Raw genomic sequence first — 21180 nt, 5'->3', positions numbered from 1 at the left:
ATCTTCAAGCTTGAAATTTACATATTTATTCTAACTCAAAAACACAGCACCTGTCTACCATATCAGTGCCTCCCGGTGTGGCTTGAAAAAACTCGTAGAAAGCGGTAAAGACTAACTTTTTAGACTCTTGGTGAGCCTTTTCTACTTGGAAAGGACCATCCATCTCATTGAATCCTGCCTGCTTTTTATGTATGAGAAACTGAGAACCAAAGAAGGGGAGATGATTGGTCAGCGTTTAAGAACTATTTCATGTCTGCTGACCCTGCCCAGCATGTCTAATGGCAGTGCCTTGCTTACACCACAGCACCTCATTTCTGACCGGGGCCCATCACTCCCGCTGTCTTTGTTCATTTCAGGCTGTCAGCCAGTTATTTTCACTTCCCTTAGAAAGGATGGGTCTTTTATCTGAAGTACTTCATTAACTTTTTTTTCTTTGTTAAAGGTTGCCAAGCTTACTCACGCTATTTCCATTTTTACTGAAGGCATCTTAATGATGAAGACAACTTTGGTTGGCATCATCAAGGTAACGGCTTTGATACTCATCCACGTGGCCTTGTAGTAATAAGACTCTTAGTTTGGATCACCAGGGTGTTTCTCCCATGGGGAACAGGGAAGGCGATTGTCATCTTGGGTCCCTTACTACTTCACATGCAGCTCTCCATCTTCATTTTACTCGTTTGTTGATGGAGGAAGGGAGAGCATTATAATCCTGATTTTTCATCATGCCCAAGAGTTACTTAAATCTAAGAAAAATCCATTTTATTGAATTTTTTTATTAAAAACATTTTTTTATCATTTATTTTGAGACCGAGAGAGTGGGGAAGGGGCAGAGAGAGAGGGTGAGAGAGAGAATCCCAAATAGGCTCCGCACTGTCAGTGCAGAGCCCCATTCGGGGCTTGAACTCACAAACCATGAGATCATAACCTGAGCCAAAGTTGGATGCTTAACCCGCTGAACCACCCAGGTGCCACTTATTGAATTTTTGTAATAATGAAACAAAATAGTTCGTTTCCCTTTGGCCAAACAGCTGGCTCACTGTCTCCCACCCTTCTTTCCTTTTAGTATTTTTATATTGCATCTCAGGTGCAGAGAGCTGAGCTGATCCTAGCCCATCGTCATTGTCTGGCCATTGTCCTCACTGATGCGTGCTCGTTCCTCTCTTCATCCTTTCTTTCTCATCTGGACACCCATTCCCATTTCTGTCCCCAATAGCACCCGCTCTATGTGTTTGATTTCTGCCCCTAAAGAGGCAAGTAATCCCGTATTTTAAACATGAGGTGTTACTTTATGTGTGCATGTGTTTGATTTTGTCTACATCATATTGTACTCTAAGGCTCATTCTTTTTTCCAACTCTTCTCGCTAGTTATTGCTTTTGAAATTTGTTTATATTGCTGTAGGTTGATCAGTTGGTTACTTCTTACTGCTGTGTAGAATTGTACATTTTACTTAACCATTCACCAAGACCCAGGCACCTATGTTGTCATTTTCACTCCAACGCTCCCCATTGTCATGAGCATCTCTGAACATGTCCCTGCTGTAGGGCCTGTGTCTGAAATCTGCCTCCCCAGGTGTGGATCACTAGGTCTTAGGGTGTATTTATACTTAATTTCTCTCAGTACTGCCAGATTGCCTTCTGAAATGACTGTTTCTCTGGTGTCTGTCCACATTTTTGACAATACGTGTTACTATCTATGTTATAGTTTTTGCTCCCCAAAGAGTATAAAGTGTTATCTCCATACTATTTTAATTTGTAATCCTATGATGACTAGAGATGTGCCCATTCACAGAGTTCATGGTGCTTGTATTTCTTTTTCATTTATCAGACATCAGTAGAATCTATATATTTCTGATTTTTAAAATTTTTTTTTCAACGTTTATTTATTTTTTTTTTTTTTGGGACAGAGAGAGACAGAGCATGAACGGGGGAGGGGCAGAGAGAGAGGGAGACACAGAATTGGAAACAGGCTCCAGGCTCTGAGCCATCAGCCCAGAGCCTGACGCGGGGCTCAAACTCACGGACCGCGAGATCGTGACCTGGCTGAAGTCGGACGCTTAACCGACTGTGCCACCCAGGCGCCCCAATATATTTCTGATTTTTATTTTAACAAATGTGTGTCTATTGAATTGCCAGATTAACACTTATGTTAATAAAATCCAAGAAAACCTAAATAGAAATGAAACTTTAGTGTATGGTTTCTGGATGTGTGCTGAAATACCATTGTACTCCTAGAATATTCACAGAACCCACTGAACATCCTTTAGACCTGATGCCAGTTTAATTCAGTTGATATGCAAAGAGTATACATGGAGGTAGTCACTTCTTACTAATCCATAAAGTGGTGATAAATCCTGGGACCAGATTAAGCATCTTACATGCAAAATGACCAGTACAGAAAAGGTATAATAAAACCTCATAATCAACAATAATTATCAAAAGAGAACCTGCTTATGAAAAAGGCAGATCTTTTGCTACAGTCTTTCAGATGAGAGCCAGGGAGAATATCATCTTGACCATATTCAACCCAGTAGACTTTCTCTGCCAGTCTAACAGTTCGGCTTTCGGTAACAGATCCGGCCCTCACAAGTCTTCAGCCAACTAATGTTAAGCATCTATTTCAGACATTTATAAAATGTGTAAGTGTCCTTTAATCCCTATGACGTAAAACAAGTGAGATATACACAGAGATGTATGTATAGATGTTCACTGTCAGAGGTAGCCATACAAAAAAAGAATAGAAATAATCTAAGCATTTATCAGTGAGAGAATGGCTGAATATATCATGGTGTGTTCCTACTGGAGATTGTTTGGCTGCCGTTCAAACAGCTTTTACCACTCGGGGCGCCTGGGTGGTTAGCCTCTGACTTCGGCTCAGGCCACGATCTCACAGTTCGTGGGTTTGAGCCCCGCATCAGGCTCTGTGCTGACAGCTCAGAGCCTGGAGCCTGCTTCGGATTCTGGGTCTCCCTCTGTCTCTGCCCCTCCCCCACTCGCACTCTGTCTCTGTCTCTCAAAAAGAAATAAAAGTTAAAAAAAGCTTTTACCACCAAAAGATTTCTAAAATTTAAAGTGGAAAAGGCAATTTGCAGAACAGTGTGTGTGTGTGTGTGTGTGTGTGTGTGTGTGTGTGTGTATACATACGTATTATGGTCCCATTTAGACTTTTTATTTTTTATTTATTTATTTTTTTTATATATATATGAAATTTATTGACAAATTGGTTTCCATACAACACCCAGTGCTCATCCCAAAAGGTGCCCTCCTCAATACCCATCACCCACCCTCCCCTCCCTCCCACCCCCCCTCAACCCTCAGTTTGTTCTCAGTTTTTAACAGTCTCTTATGCTTTGGCTCTCTCCCACTCTAACCTCTTTTTTTTTTTTTTTTCCTTCCCCTCTCCCATGGGTTCCTGTTAAGTTTCTCAGGATCCACATAAGAGTGAAACCATACGGTATCTGTCTTTCTCTGTATGGCTTATTTCACTTAGCATTACACTCTCCAGTTCCATCCATGTTGCTACAAAAGGCCATATTTCATTTTTTCTCATTGCCACGTAGTATTCCATTGTGTATATATACCACAATTTCTTTATCCATTCATCAGTTGATGGACATTTAGGCTCTTTCCATAATTTGGCTATTGTTGAGAGTGCTGCTATGAACATTGGGGTACAAGTGCCCCTCTGCATCAGTACTCCTGTATCCCTTGGATAAATTCCTAGCAGTGCTATTGCTGGGTCATAGGGTAGGTCTATTTTTAATTTTCTGAGGAACCTCCACACTGCTTTCCAGAGCGGCTGCACCAATTTGCATTCCCACCAACAGTGCAAGAGGGTTCCCGTTTCTCCACATCCTCTCCAGCATCTATAGTCTCCTGATTTGTTCATTTTGGCCACTCTGACTGGCGTGAGGTGATACCTGAGTGTGGTTTTGATTTGTATTTCCCTGATAAGGAGCGACGCTGAACATCTTTTCATGTGCCTGTTGGCCATCCGGATGTCTTCTTTAGAGAAGTGTCTATTCATGTTTTCTGCCCATTTCTTCACTGGGTTATTTGTTTTTCGGGTGTGGAGTTTGGTGAGCTCTTTATAGATTTTAGATACTAGCCCTTTGTCCGATATGTCATTTGCAAATATCTTTTCCCATTCCGTTGGTTGCCTTTTAGTTTTTGTTGGTTGTTTCCTTTGCTGTGCAGAAGCTTTTTATCTTCATAAGGTCCCAGTAATTCACTTTTGCTTTTAATTCCCTTGCCTTTGGGGATGTGTCGAGTAAGAGATTGCTACGGCTGAGGTCAGAGAGGTCTTTTCCTGCTTTCTCCTCTAAGGTTTTGATGGTTTCCTGTCTCACATTCAGGTCCTTTATCCATTTTGAGTTTATTTTTGTAAATGGTGTGAGAAAGTGGTCTAGTTTCAACCTTCTGCACGTTGCTGTCCAGTTCTCCCAGCACCATTTGTTAAAGAGGCTGTCTTTTTTCCATTGGATGTTCTTTCCTGCTTTGTCAAAGATGAGTTGGCCATACGTTTGTGGGTCTAGTTCTGGGGTTTCTATTCTATTCCATTGGTCTGTGTGTCTGTTTTTGTGCCACCATTTAGACTTTTTAAATTAACTATGTATTGAGGACAATATTTATGTGTAGAAATTAATGGAGAAAGGTCTGGAGGATCCATGTGAAAAGGGTTAACTGTTATTAACTTCAGAGGAGGGGATAGAAATGTGAGGGAAGGGGCTGTGTGCAAGGGGCATTCTCTAAGCTGCAAGCACTCTATAGATTGGTGAAAGGTTTAGAAAAATCGGAAGGACCATTTAAGACCTTTGTTTTCTTGAAAACAGTTAACTCTTTTTCACTAAATCTGTTTTTTTTTTAATAAAGAATCTTTTTTTTAACGTTTATTTATTTTGAGAGAGGAAGCATGCACATGTGTGTGCATGTATGCGAGTGGCAGGGGGGGCAGAGACACAGAGAGAGAGAGAGACAGAGAGAGAGAATATCTCAAGCAGGCTTGGCGCCATCAATGCAGAGCTGATCTCAGAGCCTGAACTCAGGAACCATGAGATTGTGACCTGAGCTGAAATCAACACTTGGATGCTCAACCGACTGAGCCACCCAGGTGCCCCTCACTAAATCTGTTCTTTATAAGGAGTATTTCTTTGAAAACGTCATGTTACTTCTTTGATTTCTTTTTCCTCGTTGATTATATCTGGTTATAATTTACCTTTGTGTTGTGAAATAGGGCACAAATACTGAAAGCTATAGATCCATTTACATAGTTTGATGGGTTATTACAACCACCACCCAAGTCAAGAAATATAATTTCCCAGCTCCTACCCCAGGATCCTCCTCATGTGCCCTGACCTAATCCTAGTCTCTCCATTTAGAGTTTTATTATCTAAAGTCAATCTGTGGACACTACATTTAAAAAAAAAATACATTCTGTCTTTTAAGTCTTCAGGTTTCTTCTCCATTCTTTTCCTTTCTCACAGTTTATCTGGTCAGGAACCCACAGCCTCTGACTTGTTGTTTGTCCAAAGTCTGGCTTTTGCTGATTGTATAGTCATGGTGTAGCTCAGCATGTTTCCCTGGCTCTTGTATTTTGTGTAACTTTCATTGCAGTTGCCATTCTTAAAGTTTAAATATAATCAAACCCAGATGGAACCCATCCGTTTGTCTTTATGACTTTTAAAAGTAATGGTACCTTGCAAACTAAAAATATAAGAAACAAGTTGCAGGGAATTTCAAGGGATTATGTTAAAACTATTTGATGTTTTCTGGATTTGACAGGAGACTGTCTTTTAGGAAATAATGGATGCTTTCTCATTATAGAAAAAAGAACCAGCAAAATCAGCTTATAGAGGTAGATAGCAGATTTGCCTTCCTGTTTTATCTCCCTAATTACAAACAGCATTCCAAGAATGCTGGAAGAAAAGAGAATTGTTAAGTCTGTCCAACCCCAAGTTTGAGCTTGCTCGTGCGCATGTAGGTGGCGTCTGGAAGAAAGGCAAGGCCAGGCCGTTCGTTCCCCTCTGCTCCTGGTGAGAAGAAAAGGCACTTTTTACTTTTAATGAAATGATTAAAATGAGAGAGGCACTTTAAAATTCTTCATACCCACCGTCTTTGGGATGTCATGTTGTAAAATTACCATCATGAATTTTACAGAGGCCAGCCGAGTCCTAAAGAGGTGACAGGTTCCACAATTCTGTCCAAGCTGCACAAGATCAAGGAGATGGGAAAGGAGAAAAGTCCCAATCATTGGGAAATGGGGTGGGAAAGTGCCTCCCTGCAGATTCCAGAAACTGTCTTTCCTTTGGATTTCGTCATGGCTGAACTTTTCCTCACGGCCATTTATCGCTTTTTGATCTGCACGTAGGTGGATCCAAAACAGTTGCTGGAAGATGGAATAAGAAAGGAGCTAGTTAAACGTGTTGCTTTTGCTCTTCATAAGGGACTGATCTTCAACCCCCGAGCCAAGGTACCAGATGACCACGTGGGTCTGTCCTTTCTCTCTGCCCAGCTTGCAGAACTGTCGTGAACGACACCTTTCCTCCTAACACGTACCTGATATATGATGGTCAGTGCAATACACCGATGTGTTTTTGATCCTATGTTGTAATCCTTTCTTATGATAAGAAAATCCTTACCAAAACCAGCCCTTTCCCTCACTTGTTGATCCCCCAATTTAAGAATTGAACGGAGGGGCGCCTGGGTGGCGCAGTCGGTTAAGCGTCCGACTTCGGCTCAGGTCACGATCTCGCGGTCTGTGAGTTCGAGCCCCGCGTCGGGCTCTGGGCTGATGGCTCGGAGCCTGGAGCCTGTTTCCGATTCTGTGTCTCCTTCTCTCTCTGCCCCTCCCCCGTTCATGCTCTGTCTCTCTCTGTCCCAAAAATAAATAAACGTTGAAAAAAAAAATTAAAAAAAAAAAAAGAATTGAACGGATATCTGTGATTCAGGGTCACTTCTTAAAAGAATTTCTTAACCCTAAAGCAGATCGGGACTATAAAGCCTGTAATTTTTTTTTTTTAATTTTTTGAATGTTTATTATTTGAGAGAGAGACAGAGACAGAGAGCAAGCAGGGGAGGGGCAGAGAGAGAGGGAGACACAGAATCTGAAGCAGGCTCCAGGCCCTGAGCTGTCAGCACAGAGCCTGATGCGGGGCTCGAACCCACAGAACAGGAGATCATGACCTGAGCTGAAGTCAGCACCCAACCGACTGAGCCACTGAGGTGCCCCTGGCCTGTAATTTTTTATTTGCCTTGACCTAACAGATCATTTTTCTCAGGAAGAAAACAAAAATGGGCCTAGAATTTGTATCTAGGGTTCTCTTCACTCCAGTAAATTCAATTTAAAATATTTTAAGTATTTGAAGGTTGGATGTATTCATCAAATGACCATGAGAGAAATCATCAACGTTCATTTTCCATATTCTTTTGTGTGAGACTCCCCTCCCAAATGAATGAAACCTCTTCTTTGCTGAATGTCTGACATAAGTTGCCACTCATGCTGGATGAGGTAGGAAATGGGTATTTCCCCAAAGCTCTCTTAAACTCTCACTGTGTTTTAGAGAGGGGTCTTATTTAAAGTCTAATGTAGATATTAGTGGTTGACAGTCTACCCCAGTGTAATAGATTTGTGTTTCCTCTTTTGCACAGCCAAGTGAGTTGATGCCCAAGCTGAAAGAGTTGGGGGCTACCATGGATGGATTCCATCGCTCTTTTGAGTACATACAGGACTATGTCAACATTTATGGTCTGAAGATTTGGCAGGAAGAAGTTTCTCGTATTATAAATTATAATGTGGAACAAGAGTGTAATAACTTCTTAAGAACAAAGGTATCTAATTAAATTTTAAAATTCTGGACCGTATTTGTTATTCAGACATTTAAAATACATGCCCTGAACCTCAGAAATAGCAATAAGAAAATTTATTTAAATAGTTATTAAAAATCGGTTAGCATTAGATACTCACAGATCCCTTCAGAGTACATTCAGGAACCGTGAGGGTTCCAGAAAAGTTTATAGGACACCTGACCTCCAAGAGTTTACCGTCCTAAGGAGGAGGGAGATGTAATTAAATGGCCACAGAATGAAGCTGTTGTAAATGTCATAACTCCCGTGATCAAGAGTTCAGAAGGCTTGATCAAGGAGTTCAGTTGGCCTGATCGGAGTATGCACATAACAGCAGAATTGCTGGGTCATGTGGTATTTTATGTTTAACTTACGGATAAACCACCAGACCACTTTCCACAGCACCTGCAGCATTTTTCATTCTTTCCAGCAGCATCTGAGGGTTCTCATTTCTCCATATCCTTGCCAACGCTTCTTGTTTTGCTCTTTTAAAAAAATTCTAGACGTCCCCGTAGGGGTGAAAGGGTATCTCATTGTGGTTTTGATTTGCATTTCCCTGGTGGCTAATGATGTTGGGCATCTTTTCGTGTGCTCATTCACCATTTGGATGTCTTCTTTGGGGAAATGTCTATTTAAGTCCTTTGCCTATTTTTTAATTGGGTCATTTGAACACCAGATTCTTAAGTGTCATGGCTGAGAAGTTTGATTTTTAGTCAGTAGTTGACAAGGAGTAAGTTTTTGATTAGGGAACTGACGTGATTCAGGTGATGTTATTGAAGGATTAAGCATCTTCCAGCCTTGTGATATTTTGGAATCTTATTATCATGTCGATGCATGTTAACCTAGAAGACAAAAAGCCAGAAATTCCCATCTCTCTTCTAACTTCTCCTCAGTCACTTCACTTTTCACAAATATTTCTTCTTTTATAAACGTTACATGTAGCATTTCTCGGGGGCTATTACCCCAGTTTTAAGTTTTTTTCTTCCAAACCAAGGAGCATTTATTGTCACTGTTTATGCAACATCATATTTGTAAAACTAGGTAGAAAAAAGAATAACTGGTTATCTTATCAAAGATGTACGGTTGACCCTGGAGTAGCACAGATTTAAGCTGCATGGGTTCATTTTGAGCTGCAGGGGTCCATTTATACACTGGTTTTTCCCAACAGATACAGTACAGTACTGTAAAATGTATTTTCTCTTCCTTATGATTTTCTTAACATTTTTCTCTAGCTTATGCTGTACAAATACAATGTATAATCCATTTAACATACAAAATATATGGTAATGGACTATGTTATTGATAAGGCTTTTCTGGTCAACTATAGGCTGTTAGTAGTTAAGTGTTAGGTGACTCAAAAGTTGTATGTGGATTTTCAACCTTGTGTGGGTCAGCGCCCTAGCCCCTGTGCTGTTCAAGGGCCCACTGTACTAAATGTTCATGGTTTTGTTTTGTTTTGTTTTGTTTTGTTTTGTTTCTAGATTCAGGACTGGCAGAGTATGTACCAGTCTACTCATATCCCAATACCAAAGTTTACCCCTGTGGACGAGTCTGTAACATTTATTGGTCGACTCTGCAGAGAAATCTTGAGGATCACAGACCCAAAGTAGGTGTATCTAAATTCCACTGGGCCTTGAACACTGTGGACAATAGAAGTCTCTGAACATCTTCCTCAAATCACACCCTTGTTCCTACTACACTTGGATCTAGTGGGTTTATTAGAGTCACTTTTTTTGAGACTGGGTATTTTCTGCAGTGGGACTAAGGAGAGCCCAGTCCAAGGAAATGGAGATCAAAATAACTTTCAGGTCTGTTCAGCCGCCTTTTAGTTTTATGTTCTTCTCACTTTCCAACTAACATTCTACTCACTTGGGCCTGCAGACTCCCTAGTATGTTAAAACTTCTTTTATTACGGATTTGCTCATCTGTACCTGTAACTGTGGCACACTCCTCCATTCCAGCCACCAGGTCTTACATTTATCAGACCCTGACCTTTGGAGATTACCCCCACACCCACGCACTTGTGAAACATTTACCCTGTACACACTTTTCAGCACATTGTACGCATCCCTGATACTCATTACAGCCATCTCTGACATAGGCATTGTTATTCTTCCCATGTTAAAGGGAAGTAACTGAGGCTTAGTAAAGCTAAGTCACTTGCCCAAGATCTGGGTCTAAATGGTAGATCCAGAATACACACCAGCCCTCTGACTCCAGGGCCCAGCTCTTAAGTGCCGTGCTGTTAAGGGCAGGCTGCATAGCTTTGCATACAGTGGATCACAGTTTATGTACACAGTCACATGAGTGAACATCTCCTGTGGTCAAAATCACCCTTAAGAATATTTTAGGTGGGCACCATGGGAGACCCTTGCACACTCCTTCCCTCATTACGTCTCATTTTCCTTCTCCTTCTCAGTTGAGCTTCTGATGAGGTAGTCGGTACGAAGCCCAGCTGAAGGAAGGGCCGGCTCGCGTTTTCTGTGTCCTGTCTACCCCTGTGCACATGCTCACTGAGTAGAATGGTTGGTGGGATTACCCAGGAAAAGAGGACTTCTCTTCTTTCTCTGTCCAGCTGCGCATGCATAGTTGAATTTGTGTAAGCTAAATGGCCTTATGACATGTCTCCTTTGTACAGCCTTCAAATTCTGGCTTATTTTATCTCTTCAAAAGTTATGCAACTTGGCACACTGTATGTAAACTTCTTCCAAAAGTTACAGCATAAATGAACTTTGTCTGTGACTCATGGGCCAAAAGGAGTAAATGATCCAAAACATTTTGTAACACCTGCTTTCTGGGTACCCATGGGTGGGTCACCGAAGCCCTTCTAGAAGACTATCCACCTAATGCCATGTTAAGACTTGTAGGAAGGATTAAGCATGCTTGGGATTTCCATGTCATGTTATTGGCTTACTCATCGACATGGGGAGCCTCTCAAGTGACACATTCAGAGTGCCAGCCCTGGGTGATCGAATCAGGACTCTTCGAAGCCTTAAAGTAGGATGCAGTTCTGGAAATCTTGTTCTTCCCATTTACTTCCAAATGTAAGCTTCCTTCGCTCCCGTGCCTCATTTCTTAAAGATATGTCCTTAAAGGTGTGTCTTAGAACTGGGGGCGTGTCGTCTGTGGAGTTTACTGGAATTTCAGAGGCTGGGCTTCCACCCCAGACCTGCTGAGTCAAACCCCAGGAATGGGATCTGGGCACATATTTTTAAGTGATCGAAGGTCCCCGTGCCAGCACGTGAGAACAGGAAGATGGTGGTTAAGGATATGGTGTTGGAATCAGGCCTCGCTCTGTTGTGTCATCTGTAAAACAAGGGTCACACAGCTCATGTATTGCAGAGCCATGACGACAATGACCCCGAAGAGCACAGAACCTGACACCGAAGAAGTGCTCAGTAAATACCATTGGTTGTTAGCATTGCCGTCCGCACACTCCTGAGTCTAAAAGGAATCATTGGTTGGTGACCAGAACTGGGAGGAGAGACGAAAGGTCTTTGTTGCCATAGTCACAGATGTTTGATAGGGCAGCAGGATTCAAAGTTCTTTTCTTATCAAAGTGGAAATGACACGAGCCTCTTACATCCCGATCTTTGGGAATTTAAGGAAAGACGCCGTGGAGCGAAAACTGGGCGCTAATGCCTTCCAGCCTGACAGCCAAATCCGACCTTGGCCTCTCCGCTCAGCTCCAAACAACAGTCCAATTCAGTGGAAATGAATTAGTCCAAGCGGTGACCTGGCATAGGGCAGGAAAAGGTGATTTCACTGAATTTTGCCCATTGGGCATTCACCGTGAGATACACTGGGTGCCTGGACGCAGACGTTATTAAACGAATCACGTCATGTCATCCCTTATCTCTGGTGCCCAAATCCTGTTACGTCCCCCATCTCCTCAGGATGAACTCTGAGCTGCTTTTGGGTTTTGAGTTTTTTGTCTTTCCTTTAGAATGACATGTCACATTGACCAGCTGAACACTTGGTATGATATGAAGACTCACCAAGAAGTGACCAGCAGCCGGCTCTTCTCAGAAATCCAGACCACCTTGGGGACTTTCGGTCTGAACGGGTTAGACAGGCTTCTGTGCTTTATGATTGTCAAAGAGCTACAGGTGAGCCTTTCGGCCTTCATGCATGGTTCCTGCTACCCTGGGAGAGATTTAACTTTTCTTTCATGCTTTCCTATCCTGACACGAGGCACACACATACATGCTTCTTGTCAGGTAGATAAGAATTGAGAATAAACTAGAATTTCCTTGGCCAACCCAGTAGTTTTTTGGGTGGACCGGTTTTGGGAGTTTCATGTGAGGAAGTTGAGACTCTCTTTGAAACCAACAACTCCTCCGAGCAAGGGGTATTTCTAACAGGACCTAGAAGTTGCCGTTTCCCTGTCATCCTTTATAACATTTTATGACTTAGCCCAGGCTGTGTTCCATATACATTTGAGTTCATTGGAGTGTTGTTCATTTTGTTCATTATGTTTGGTTCTTCTGTTGTGTCTTCGTGTTTTAGAATTTCCTCAGTATGTTTCAGAAAATTATCCTGAGAGACAGAACTGTGCAGGATACCTTGAAAACACTTATGAATGCTGTCAGCCCCCTAAAAAGCATAGTGGGTAAGTGTTCTGAAACCAGTCTGAGATGGAGGTAACACTAGCTTTTCCAGATTTACTAAATAGAAAATTTTATTTTCACCTTTCAGCAAATTCGAATAAAATTTATCTTTCCGCCATTGCCAAAACACAGAAGATTTGGACAGCTTATCTCGAGGCTATAATGAAGGTATGTTATGGGAGAGAGGGTGATCATCAGTACTGTATTTTTTCAACTATTATCTTCTTGTAACTTTGTCACCCAAAGAAAGCTACTCTTCTTTCTTGCGTCATCAAAGCAAAAATACAACACTTCAGTTTATCACTATTTCTAAGTTCATTTGTCCTTTATCTTCCTTTCTGGGCTGTTCTCGAGTATGTTTTCATTTATGTGGCCCATCGTTTTGCTTAACCTGAAGAAAGCAGTTTCTTTCTGGAACGACCTGGAGCAAGAAGTGCTTTCACACTAGGAGATGGAAACCTTCCTCCCTCAGGGGTGCTCCGTCCTGAGGTGTGACAGGTTTATTTACTGAGCGGCTCTGTCAGTGTCCAGCCCTGGTCCTCTCCAAGTAGGTGCTAGAACAGGACATTTGCCTCTCTCCCCTCTTGTGTCCGCACAGATGTTACAAAGCCAAGTTCTCTGGGACACAGGTTATCCTTACACCCTGCAGAGAACACCGGGTCTTTGGAAACGAGTAAGAAAGTGAGGTGAAGAGATTAACATGGCGGATGGAAATCCAAGTCACTTTAGGAGTCGCTCATCTGTGCTCCTGCCTTCACGCTGTGGCATTGGCTTTGCGTGTTCCGCGTGTCTTTCTCTCATCACATGATGATCCGAGACCTTCAGCAACGCTTTGTCGAACACTTGTGTGCAAATCATTGTCACGTGCTACGAGACAGAGTTGAAGGAAACACTAGCTGCCCCCCTCAGAAAGCCTACGTACTGTCTCGTAGGAAAGAGGAGGCTTCCTGGTGGAAAACTAATCCGTGGTTACAGACATCACCTACCACAGGAAAAGTGTAGGCTGCTGTGGGAATTTGCGGAAGTTCCATTCTCTTGTTCCCAATTCCGTTAGTTGTTCGTTGAGACAGTACTCGTGGCGCCTCAGCCAAATTCACAATGTATTTCCCATAATTGCAGTGAAAAAAAATGTGTTTTGATTTGGAAACTTAGATTAAGTAACACACAGAGCCTCTGGCTCTGCTGGATGTCCTCTTGCTCCATGTCTGGACGTCCCTTAGCCACGTGATGTCCAGGTATTGAGAGCTTCTCAGGCTAAGTTTCTAATTGCTGGAAAGCTTTCAGGAGGAATGGAGAATTACCTGAGGTCGGACAGGCCTGAGTCTCACCTCTGTGGGAGGCGGAGGGAGGTTGCAGGGAGGCGTCAGAGAGGTTCCCTAGTGGCTCTTACAGACCTCTGTGAGTCGTAATTGCTGGTCCTTCAGTAATCACCCAAGTATTTCGGCAAGTCAGTGCTGTTTACATAAAGCCCTCAAAGGACCAATTTGTCCTTTTGTCTTTTGCTGATCTGGAACAGTGATGGAGATATTCTGCACTGTTTGCTGGTAGCCATTGGCCCCATGTAGGTACTGAGCGCTTAAGACATGGCTTGTGGGAGTGAGGAACTGAATTTTAAATTTTATTCATTTAAATCCGTTTAAATTTAAATAGCCGTATGCGGTTGTGGCTGCCCTATCCGTGCAACTCTAGAGAAACGGAGAAAGATGACAACCCAAAGATCTCTCTAGATAGGTAGATAGCATCACCTCCCAGGCTCCTTAGTCTCTCCAGAATCTTCTTAAAGGCTTGTAGTAGGTGAGCACCGAAGAGAAAATGTTGGTCACTGAGATTCAATATTTAAATAAGGGCAAGTTAGGTTAAACTGCCTTTACTTCTGTTTCCATTTCTAGATTGGTATTTTCAAGGGAATCCTGGACATAGAGTAGAATTAAGAGGGAATTACGTGGCAGAGCAGAGGTGGGGGGGCACCTGGGTGGCTCAGTCGGTTAAACATCCGACTTCGGCTCAGGTCATGATTTCATGGTTCGTGAGTTTGAGCCTCATTTCAGACTTTGTACTGACAGCTCAGAGCCTGGAGCCTGCTTTAGATTCTGTGTTCCCATCTCTCTGTGCACCTCCCCTGCTCACACTCTCTCGTTCTCTCTGTCAACAATAAACATTAAAAAGAAGGAATTACATGGGGCAGATCAAAGTTGAAAGGACATTTTTGAGTGGCCTGATGGGAACCCACTGTCTTCTTGGCCTTGCCCTATTCTAATTTTTAAATAATAGTATTTTTCTATTTCTAAAGGTTTCTTATAAAAACATTTTTTGGATTTTATTTTTTTCATGTAAGTAGAATAATAATCTAGTAAGAATAGTGGCCAAAAGTAATACATCTGAGGCCATTTAATGCTTTTAACTGTTACGAGCTCCATTTATCTAAATATCTTTTCTTTGCTCTTCGGGAAGGCCCCTCTTTTTCTCTTAACGTTTCTCTGCTGCCAACCACTCAGAGGAAATGTGTCTATTCCTCCCTCACCGTTGCTAACATTATAAAACACCTTCCCCCTATTCCTCCTCCTCTCTCTCTCTCTCTTGCTAATCTTTTGGGGATAGCTTCCCGACAACAGACAAGAAGGAATTCACTGGCACAGAAAGTTACAGTCTACTTTTGACTTCCTGATGCCAACAACTGGGACTTTGGAATGATGTGAACTCCGCCCCAGACCTGACCAGAGGTACTTTCCCGTCACCTGGCAGGGGTCCTAGACGTCTCCGCGTATCGCTTATGCTCATCACTACTCGGAAATTACATGCTTGATTCACCACGCTAACATAATTCTGTATCACAGATCTCTTCTTTGAATAGTTTGAGAATTACACTTGGTTACAACTGGCTGCCATTGTTATCCTTCATGTTTTATTTTGCACATTTAAAGGAATTATTCTGGGGCGCCTGGGTGGCTCAGTCACCTCAGCGTCTGACTTCGGTTCAGGTCATGATCTTAAAGGTTTGTGGGTTTGAGCCCCACGTTGGGCTCTGTGCTGACAGCTTGGAGCCTGGAGCCTGCCTCTCTCTGCCTCCCCTCTCTCTGCCATCCCCTGCTCATGCTCTCTCTGTCTCCCTCTCTCTGCCATCCCCTGCTCATGCTCTGTCTCTGTCTCTTAAAAAATAAATAATAAACATTAAAAAAAAAAAAAAAGAATTATTCTTGGACTGTGTCAGTAGGCTTCCCCAGATTCCCAGAGAGGTCCAGGATACCAAAAAAAAAAAAAAATGGTTAGGAACCCATGGATGAGGGCTTATCATTGTTAGAAGGGCATTTTTGGAAAATTTATGTAAGTTATTTTATAACCCAGAAGATTATGTGAACTGTAATCCTAGGTGACGCAGATAGGTTTATATTCACCAAATTTTAGGATAACGGAGTACAATGGCATCCTTAGGACTCCAGAAAGTTCAGTTTAGGACAAATAAAGGAAGGAGGGCTTCTCATTCGCAATTACTAAGCTTGGAGAACTTATTGCAAAAGGTCGTAAATAGAGCTTCAATACAGACACTTTTTTGATACATGAACAACGGAACGTTAATGGGTCACTTTGTAAAATATCGGACTTTGGGGATATTTGAGGTTGGCATATAGGCGTCTGTCCACACATCCCTTGCAGGGTTCCTTATGCTCCGTCAAGGATGACGCTGGTCTTCACCGGGGAGCCAGTCCAGTCCTGTGGAATGTTGTCATCCTTCCAGTCAAAACTTGTCGTCTTTGTGTTGCCTCCTTGCCGTCCCTTTGCAGCGTGGCGTGTTCCACCTGTTCTTCCTCTTCCTCGTTCACAGGTGGGGCAGATGCAGATTCTGAGACAGCAGATTGCCAACGAGTTAAATTATTCTTGTCGGTTTGACTCCAAACATCTGGCAGCTGCTCTGGAGAATCTCAATAAGTAAGTGCCAGCGTTGGAAACAGCCATCCGTGGGTCCGGATTGTTCGTTATCGGTTAGCGCCCCAGTTTCTTCAGTACGTACTCTTTTACGTTCTTTTGGGGTAAGGAGGCTGTCTGCCCCTATGGCCTTCCTTCCCAGGGAAGACAGAACCGAACCCGTCTTTGTAAGCCTCCTCCCTCAGTCTTGTCTCTTGGTCTCAGTCTCTTTCTCTCTCTCTCTCTCTCTTGCTCGCTATTGATGGATTTCATTTATTCAGCCAACGTTTACTGATCACTTAGTACACATCAGACCTTGTGCTAAATACTTGCACAGTTTGAGAAAGCAGTTATTACCAAATGCACAGCTGGATCTCCACAGGACTAGGTCACTGATCATCCGGAGGGCAATTAGAAGTGTGTTAGTTACCAGCAGTGGCCGTGGGCACACATCCCGGAGTGCAGTCACATCCTCCACCTCACCAGCAACCTGCTCTCATTTCCAGCCTCTACTTAAAAATAAACATCTGGGGGAACCTGGATGGCTCAGTTGAGTCGGTTGAGCATCTGACTTGATTTCGGCTCAGGTCATGATCCCAGAGTCGTGGGATAGAGCCCTATGTCAGTCTCTGCACTAAGCGTGGAGCCTTCTTGGGATTCTATCTTGGGCTCCCTCTGCCCCTCTCCCCCACTCATGCGTGTGTGCTCTCCATAAAATTAAAACAAACTTTTTTTTAATAATAAATAAATAACTCAGTGCTTTTGACAAAGCAGGTATTGAAAACAGTTCAGTCAGTTCAGAAAAATTGGAACAGTGAGGGTCACCTGGGAGGCTCAGTCAGTTGAGTGGGCCAACTTCGTCTTAGGTCGTGATCTCACAGTTTGTGGGTTCGAGCCCCACATCGTGCTTGCCGCCATCAGCCTGTCAGCACGGAGCCTGCTTCAGATCTTCTGCCCTCCTCTCTCTGCCCCTCCCCTGCTCACGCTCTGTCAAACATTAAATAATAAGAAACAAAATTCTTTCTAATCAAAAAAGTTGGAACAGTAAAAGCATTTGATTTGGGTTAACTCCAAAAGATAAAACAATACTAGGTCAAATTTTCCACTTATAACCAGTCACAGGTACAGAAATTGAGAACTAGAAGGATCAAGCCTTCGTTTTACAGATCAGAAAACTGAGGCCCCGAAAGATGACATCATAGCCCGTACTGACTGCTACGTGAATTGCGTTCATCGCTGACATTTATCCCTGCTTCGTGTTGTTTTGTGTCTCTCCTCTAGGGCTCTCCTAGCAGACATCGAAGCCCACTATCAAGACCCTTCACTTCCTTACCCCAAAGAAGACAACACACTCTTGTATGAGATCACAGCCTACCTGGAGGCAGCCGGCATCCACAACCCACTGAATAAGGTCAACGATGAAAATAAGGAACAGAGTGGTGGGAGGCGCATGGTACTGAGGGGGACTCGGCCCGGATAGCAGGTCACTTGCTAAAATATTGGGAGAACCTGGGTTCCAATCCCGGAACCTCCCTTCTCTTAAGCCCTCACTCTCCCTGAGTTTCAGTCTCCCACGAGTAACAGGAGAATCACACCTTCCCTGCCTGATAGGGGCCATAGGAATCGAGAGACACGGTGTTTGCCGCAGTTCCTTAAAAAGTGAGAAGTACTCTGTCTGTGGGAGATCAGTTTTAGGTTTGTCCGGGGTTGGGGATTTGAATTGCTGCTAAATGATGGCATTGATCCTTGATGCCCAAACACGCTTCCCTCCGTGGCTGATAGTAATCACAGCCATCATCTGGGAGCCACGGACGCTCTTTTGTACTTCTAGTTTCCAGAAACCTCTGAGAGCTGAAAGTCTTTTCACAAGTTGGTGCCAGATCTCATTTGGTGGCAAAACTTGTCCTAAACTAACATGAGGCTGTTTATGCTTCTGTGAATATTCATGTTTTGATGCAGAAATACTGATGACTTCGGTGGTAAGGTGTTACTTACACCCCTTATTACTTCTCTAAAATCTGTAAAATCTATATGATCCCCCTGGCCTTGGATGAAAGATCATGAGCCTGAATAGCAGCTGACATTTTTTTTTTGAGTGCTCACCACGTGCCAAGCACTGCACACCCCGACCGTGGGTGATGTCACTCCATCTCAGCAGCTCCACGAAACATGCCGTGGTTGGGTGAGGAACTTGAGGCCTAGAGGCTGATGACCTCACCGGGGCTCCACTGTAGCAGAGCCAGCCAGTTGGAGCAGAGCTGGGGCTGCTGGCCAGAGTGCCACGCCACCTCCCAGGGCGGTGAGGGAAGCAGGGAGACAGCGGGATCTGCCCTGACTGTACCGGCTGCACAAGACCTGGTGGGGGGCGGGGGGGCGGAGACTGCTCTGTGACATTGCACAAGGGAAAGCGAATGACACAGGAGACATTTGCTTGCTTTCTACTTAATACCACTCGCTGGCTGGGTGGATCTTCTTTCCTTCTTTCCTTCTTTCCTTCTGCCCAACCCTTTCCCTCCCTCCCCCCTCCCTCCCTCTGCCCTTCCCTACAGTTCTCGGTTGAGTTTGTGTATTTTGCTTTCATCACACTTTCCCCTCTCCGGTTGTTTCTTTTTTTTCTTCTTCTTCTTTATTTTCATTTTATTTTTTTTTATTTTAACTTGTTTTATTTTTTATTTTTTTAAAATTTACATCCAAATTAGTTAGCATCTAGTGCAACAATGATTTCAGGAGTAGATTCCTTAGCTCCCCTCACCCATTTAGCCCATCCCCCCTCTCCCGTGGTTCACGACATTAAGAGGATTCTCGGGGAAAGTAACTGCTATTCTCTAGGCAAAACTGTTCCCTTCCCAGAAGGACTGATTTTTATATAGGGATTTATGTTTGCAGGGGTCAGTGGCGTTAAATGAAACTCTGAAGGCGGCAAATTAACGGAACCCTCCTAGTTTTAGGTAGTCTGCAGAGCAAAATGAAATAACGTGGAAGCTTCCCGTTTGAAAATGTGCTCTGCGGTATCGCGCACGGTGAAGAGACCATCAATTTTGCTTCCCTTTCTCTTTCCAGATATACATAACAACCAAGCGCCTACCCTATTTTCCAGTTGTCAACTTCCTATTTTTGATTGCGCAGTTGCCAAAACTTCAGTACAACAAGAACCTAGGTACCGTATGACATTTTTTGCCATAAGTAACAGTAACAGTGGATTCATACCTAGCCAAACAGCTCTTCGTACAGAGAATGCTGCGTCACCTACGAGCCCTTTCCTTAGTTCGATGCGTGTTTGTTTTTATTTTTCAATTTTTTTTCAATGTTTAGTTTTGAGGGAGAGAGAGACAAGAGTGTGAGCAGGGGAGGGGCAGAGAGAGAGGGAGACACAGAATCCGAAGCAGGCTCCAGGCTCCGAGCTGTCAGCACAGAGCCCGATGCGGGGCTCGAACCCACAAGCTGTGAGATCGTGACCTGATCAGTCGGACACTTAACCGACTGAGCCACCCAGGCGCCCCTTCATTGTGTGTTTATAAAGTGCGTGTCTTTGGGCCTGTGAAATATGATGCTCCTTCGTGATGTGGACAGTGGATTTGCCTTTTTTTTTTTTTAAGTTTATTTTAAAGTTTATTTATTTTGGGAGAGACAGAGACAGAGCATGAGTTGGGGAGGGGCAGAGAGAGAGGGAGACAGAGAATCCCAAGCAGGCTCCACTGTCAGCATGGGCCCGACACGGGCGTCCAGCCCACAAAGCTATGAGATCGTGACCTGAGCTGAAAGCAAGAGTCGGATACTTAATGGACGGAGCCACCCAGGCGCCCCTAAGTTTATTCATTTATTTCAGAGAGAGTGAGGAAGGGACAGAGAGAATCCCAAGCAGGCTCCGCACTGTCAGTGCAGAGCCAGATGTGGGGTTCGAACTCACAAACCGTGAGATCATGACCTGAGCCGAAATCAAGAGTCAGACACTTAATTGACTGATCCACCCGGGTCCCCCTACAGTGGATTTGCCACGAACTTAGTTCGGTCTACCTTTAATTTCCAAACATTATCCAACCTGTAAAACGTGTGGGATCTTTGCTTCTCTCCTTTCCTTAATGTTGAGGCAGCTGATCATGGTGTGAGAGAAACTTGGTTAATGTTTCCTTCTCACAACAAGTGTCCTGAGCCTCCCGTGTGTATCGGGAGCTGCGGTATGAAAAGTAACGATACGGTGAAGGAGAGAAGAGCGACACCAGAATATCGAAACTTTAAGACGTGTATATGATGCCATGTGAAAATACTCGGTACGAGCAACAGCTACCAGGACCTTCCAGTGTGTGTGTCCTGTCCAGCAACATAGCCCGAATTTTTTTGCCGTTGGGTACTTTACCTTGGGTATTTTTTATCATCTCTTACTTTTCTAATAGATTCCCAGGTACTTCCTCTGCCTCCAGACTTTGTATCAAAGTGGAGCTTTGTAAAGTCTGCTATAGAGTTCAATTTACTTTAGAAGTATTTTAAGAGCTTTTCTATAAATGTAACTCTATTATTTTTTAACCAGAAGTTCTGAAATGAATTTCTTGCTTGAAGTATTTCTCTTCCTAATTAATAAGCTCTTTTAGGAAGATGTGGAGTCTCTTTAGGATTTTTACTCTCTGATTCAAAAATACTCCTTGATCCCAGGCACAGCTCCCGTAACAGTACCTGTCCCTGGCACAGACTTGCAGAGCACGGTGGCCCCATAAATACTGCTGCAAGAATGAGGAACAGACATGTGTCCGGTTTCTGGCTCTCCCACTGCTCACTTCCCAGGGCTCACCTTGTGACTTTGGCCAAGTTACTTAACCTCTCAGGGCCAACCAGAAAC

General features: G+C 43.5%; 1 protein-coding gene across 2 annotated transcripts in view; it reads left to right on the top strand.

Moving 5' to 3' along the window:
- Window positions 1-21180, top strand: part of WASHC5 (WASH complex subunit 5) — a 66047-nt gene that overhangs the window by 34514 nt on the left and 10353 nt on the right. Inside the window, exons 17-26 of one of the 2 annotated variants that reach the window (XM_047074177.1) lie at window positions 443-523; window positions 6365-6466; window positions 7645-7824; window positions 9321-9445; window positions 11786-11948; window positions 12349-12451; window positions 12538-12617; window positions 16270-16373; window positions 17631-17760; window positions 19410-19506. In XM_047074177.1, coding sequence (XP_046930133.1) covers window positions 443-523; window positions 6365-6466; window positions 7645-7824; window positions 9321-9445; window positions 11786-11948; window positions 12349-12451; window positions 12538-12617; window positions 16270-16373; window positions 17631-17760; window positions 19410-19506 — 1165 coding nt within the window. The remainder of the gene's footprint in view (window positions 1-442; window positions 524-6364; window positions 6467-7644; window positions 7825-9320; window positions 9446-11785; window positions 11949-12348; window positions 12452-12537; window positions 12618-16269; window positions 16374-17630; window positions 17761-19409; window positions 19507-21180) is intronic. The other variant, XM_047074178.1, reaches the window with a different exon arrangement.

This window comes from Lynx rufus, unplaced genomic scaffold (genome assembly GCF_022079265.1).
Source record: "Lynx rufus isolate CCGP_SWC_20201006 ecotype Redwood Valley unplaced genomic scaffold, mLynRuf1.p SCAF_12, whole genome shotgun sequence".
NCBI classification, from domain to species: Eukaryota; Metazoa; Chordata; class Mammalia; order Carnivora; family Felidae; genus Lynx; species Lynx rufus.
Note: the sequence above shows the minus strand (reverse complement) of the source record. Positions and strands in the feature narration are given on the sequence as shown.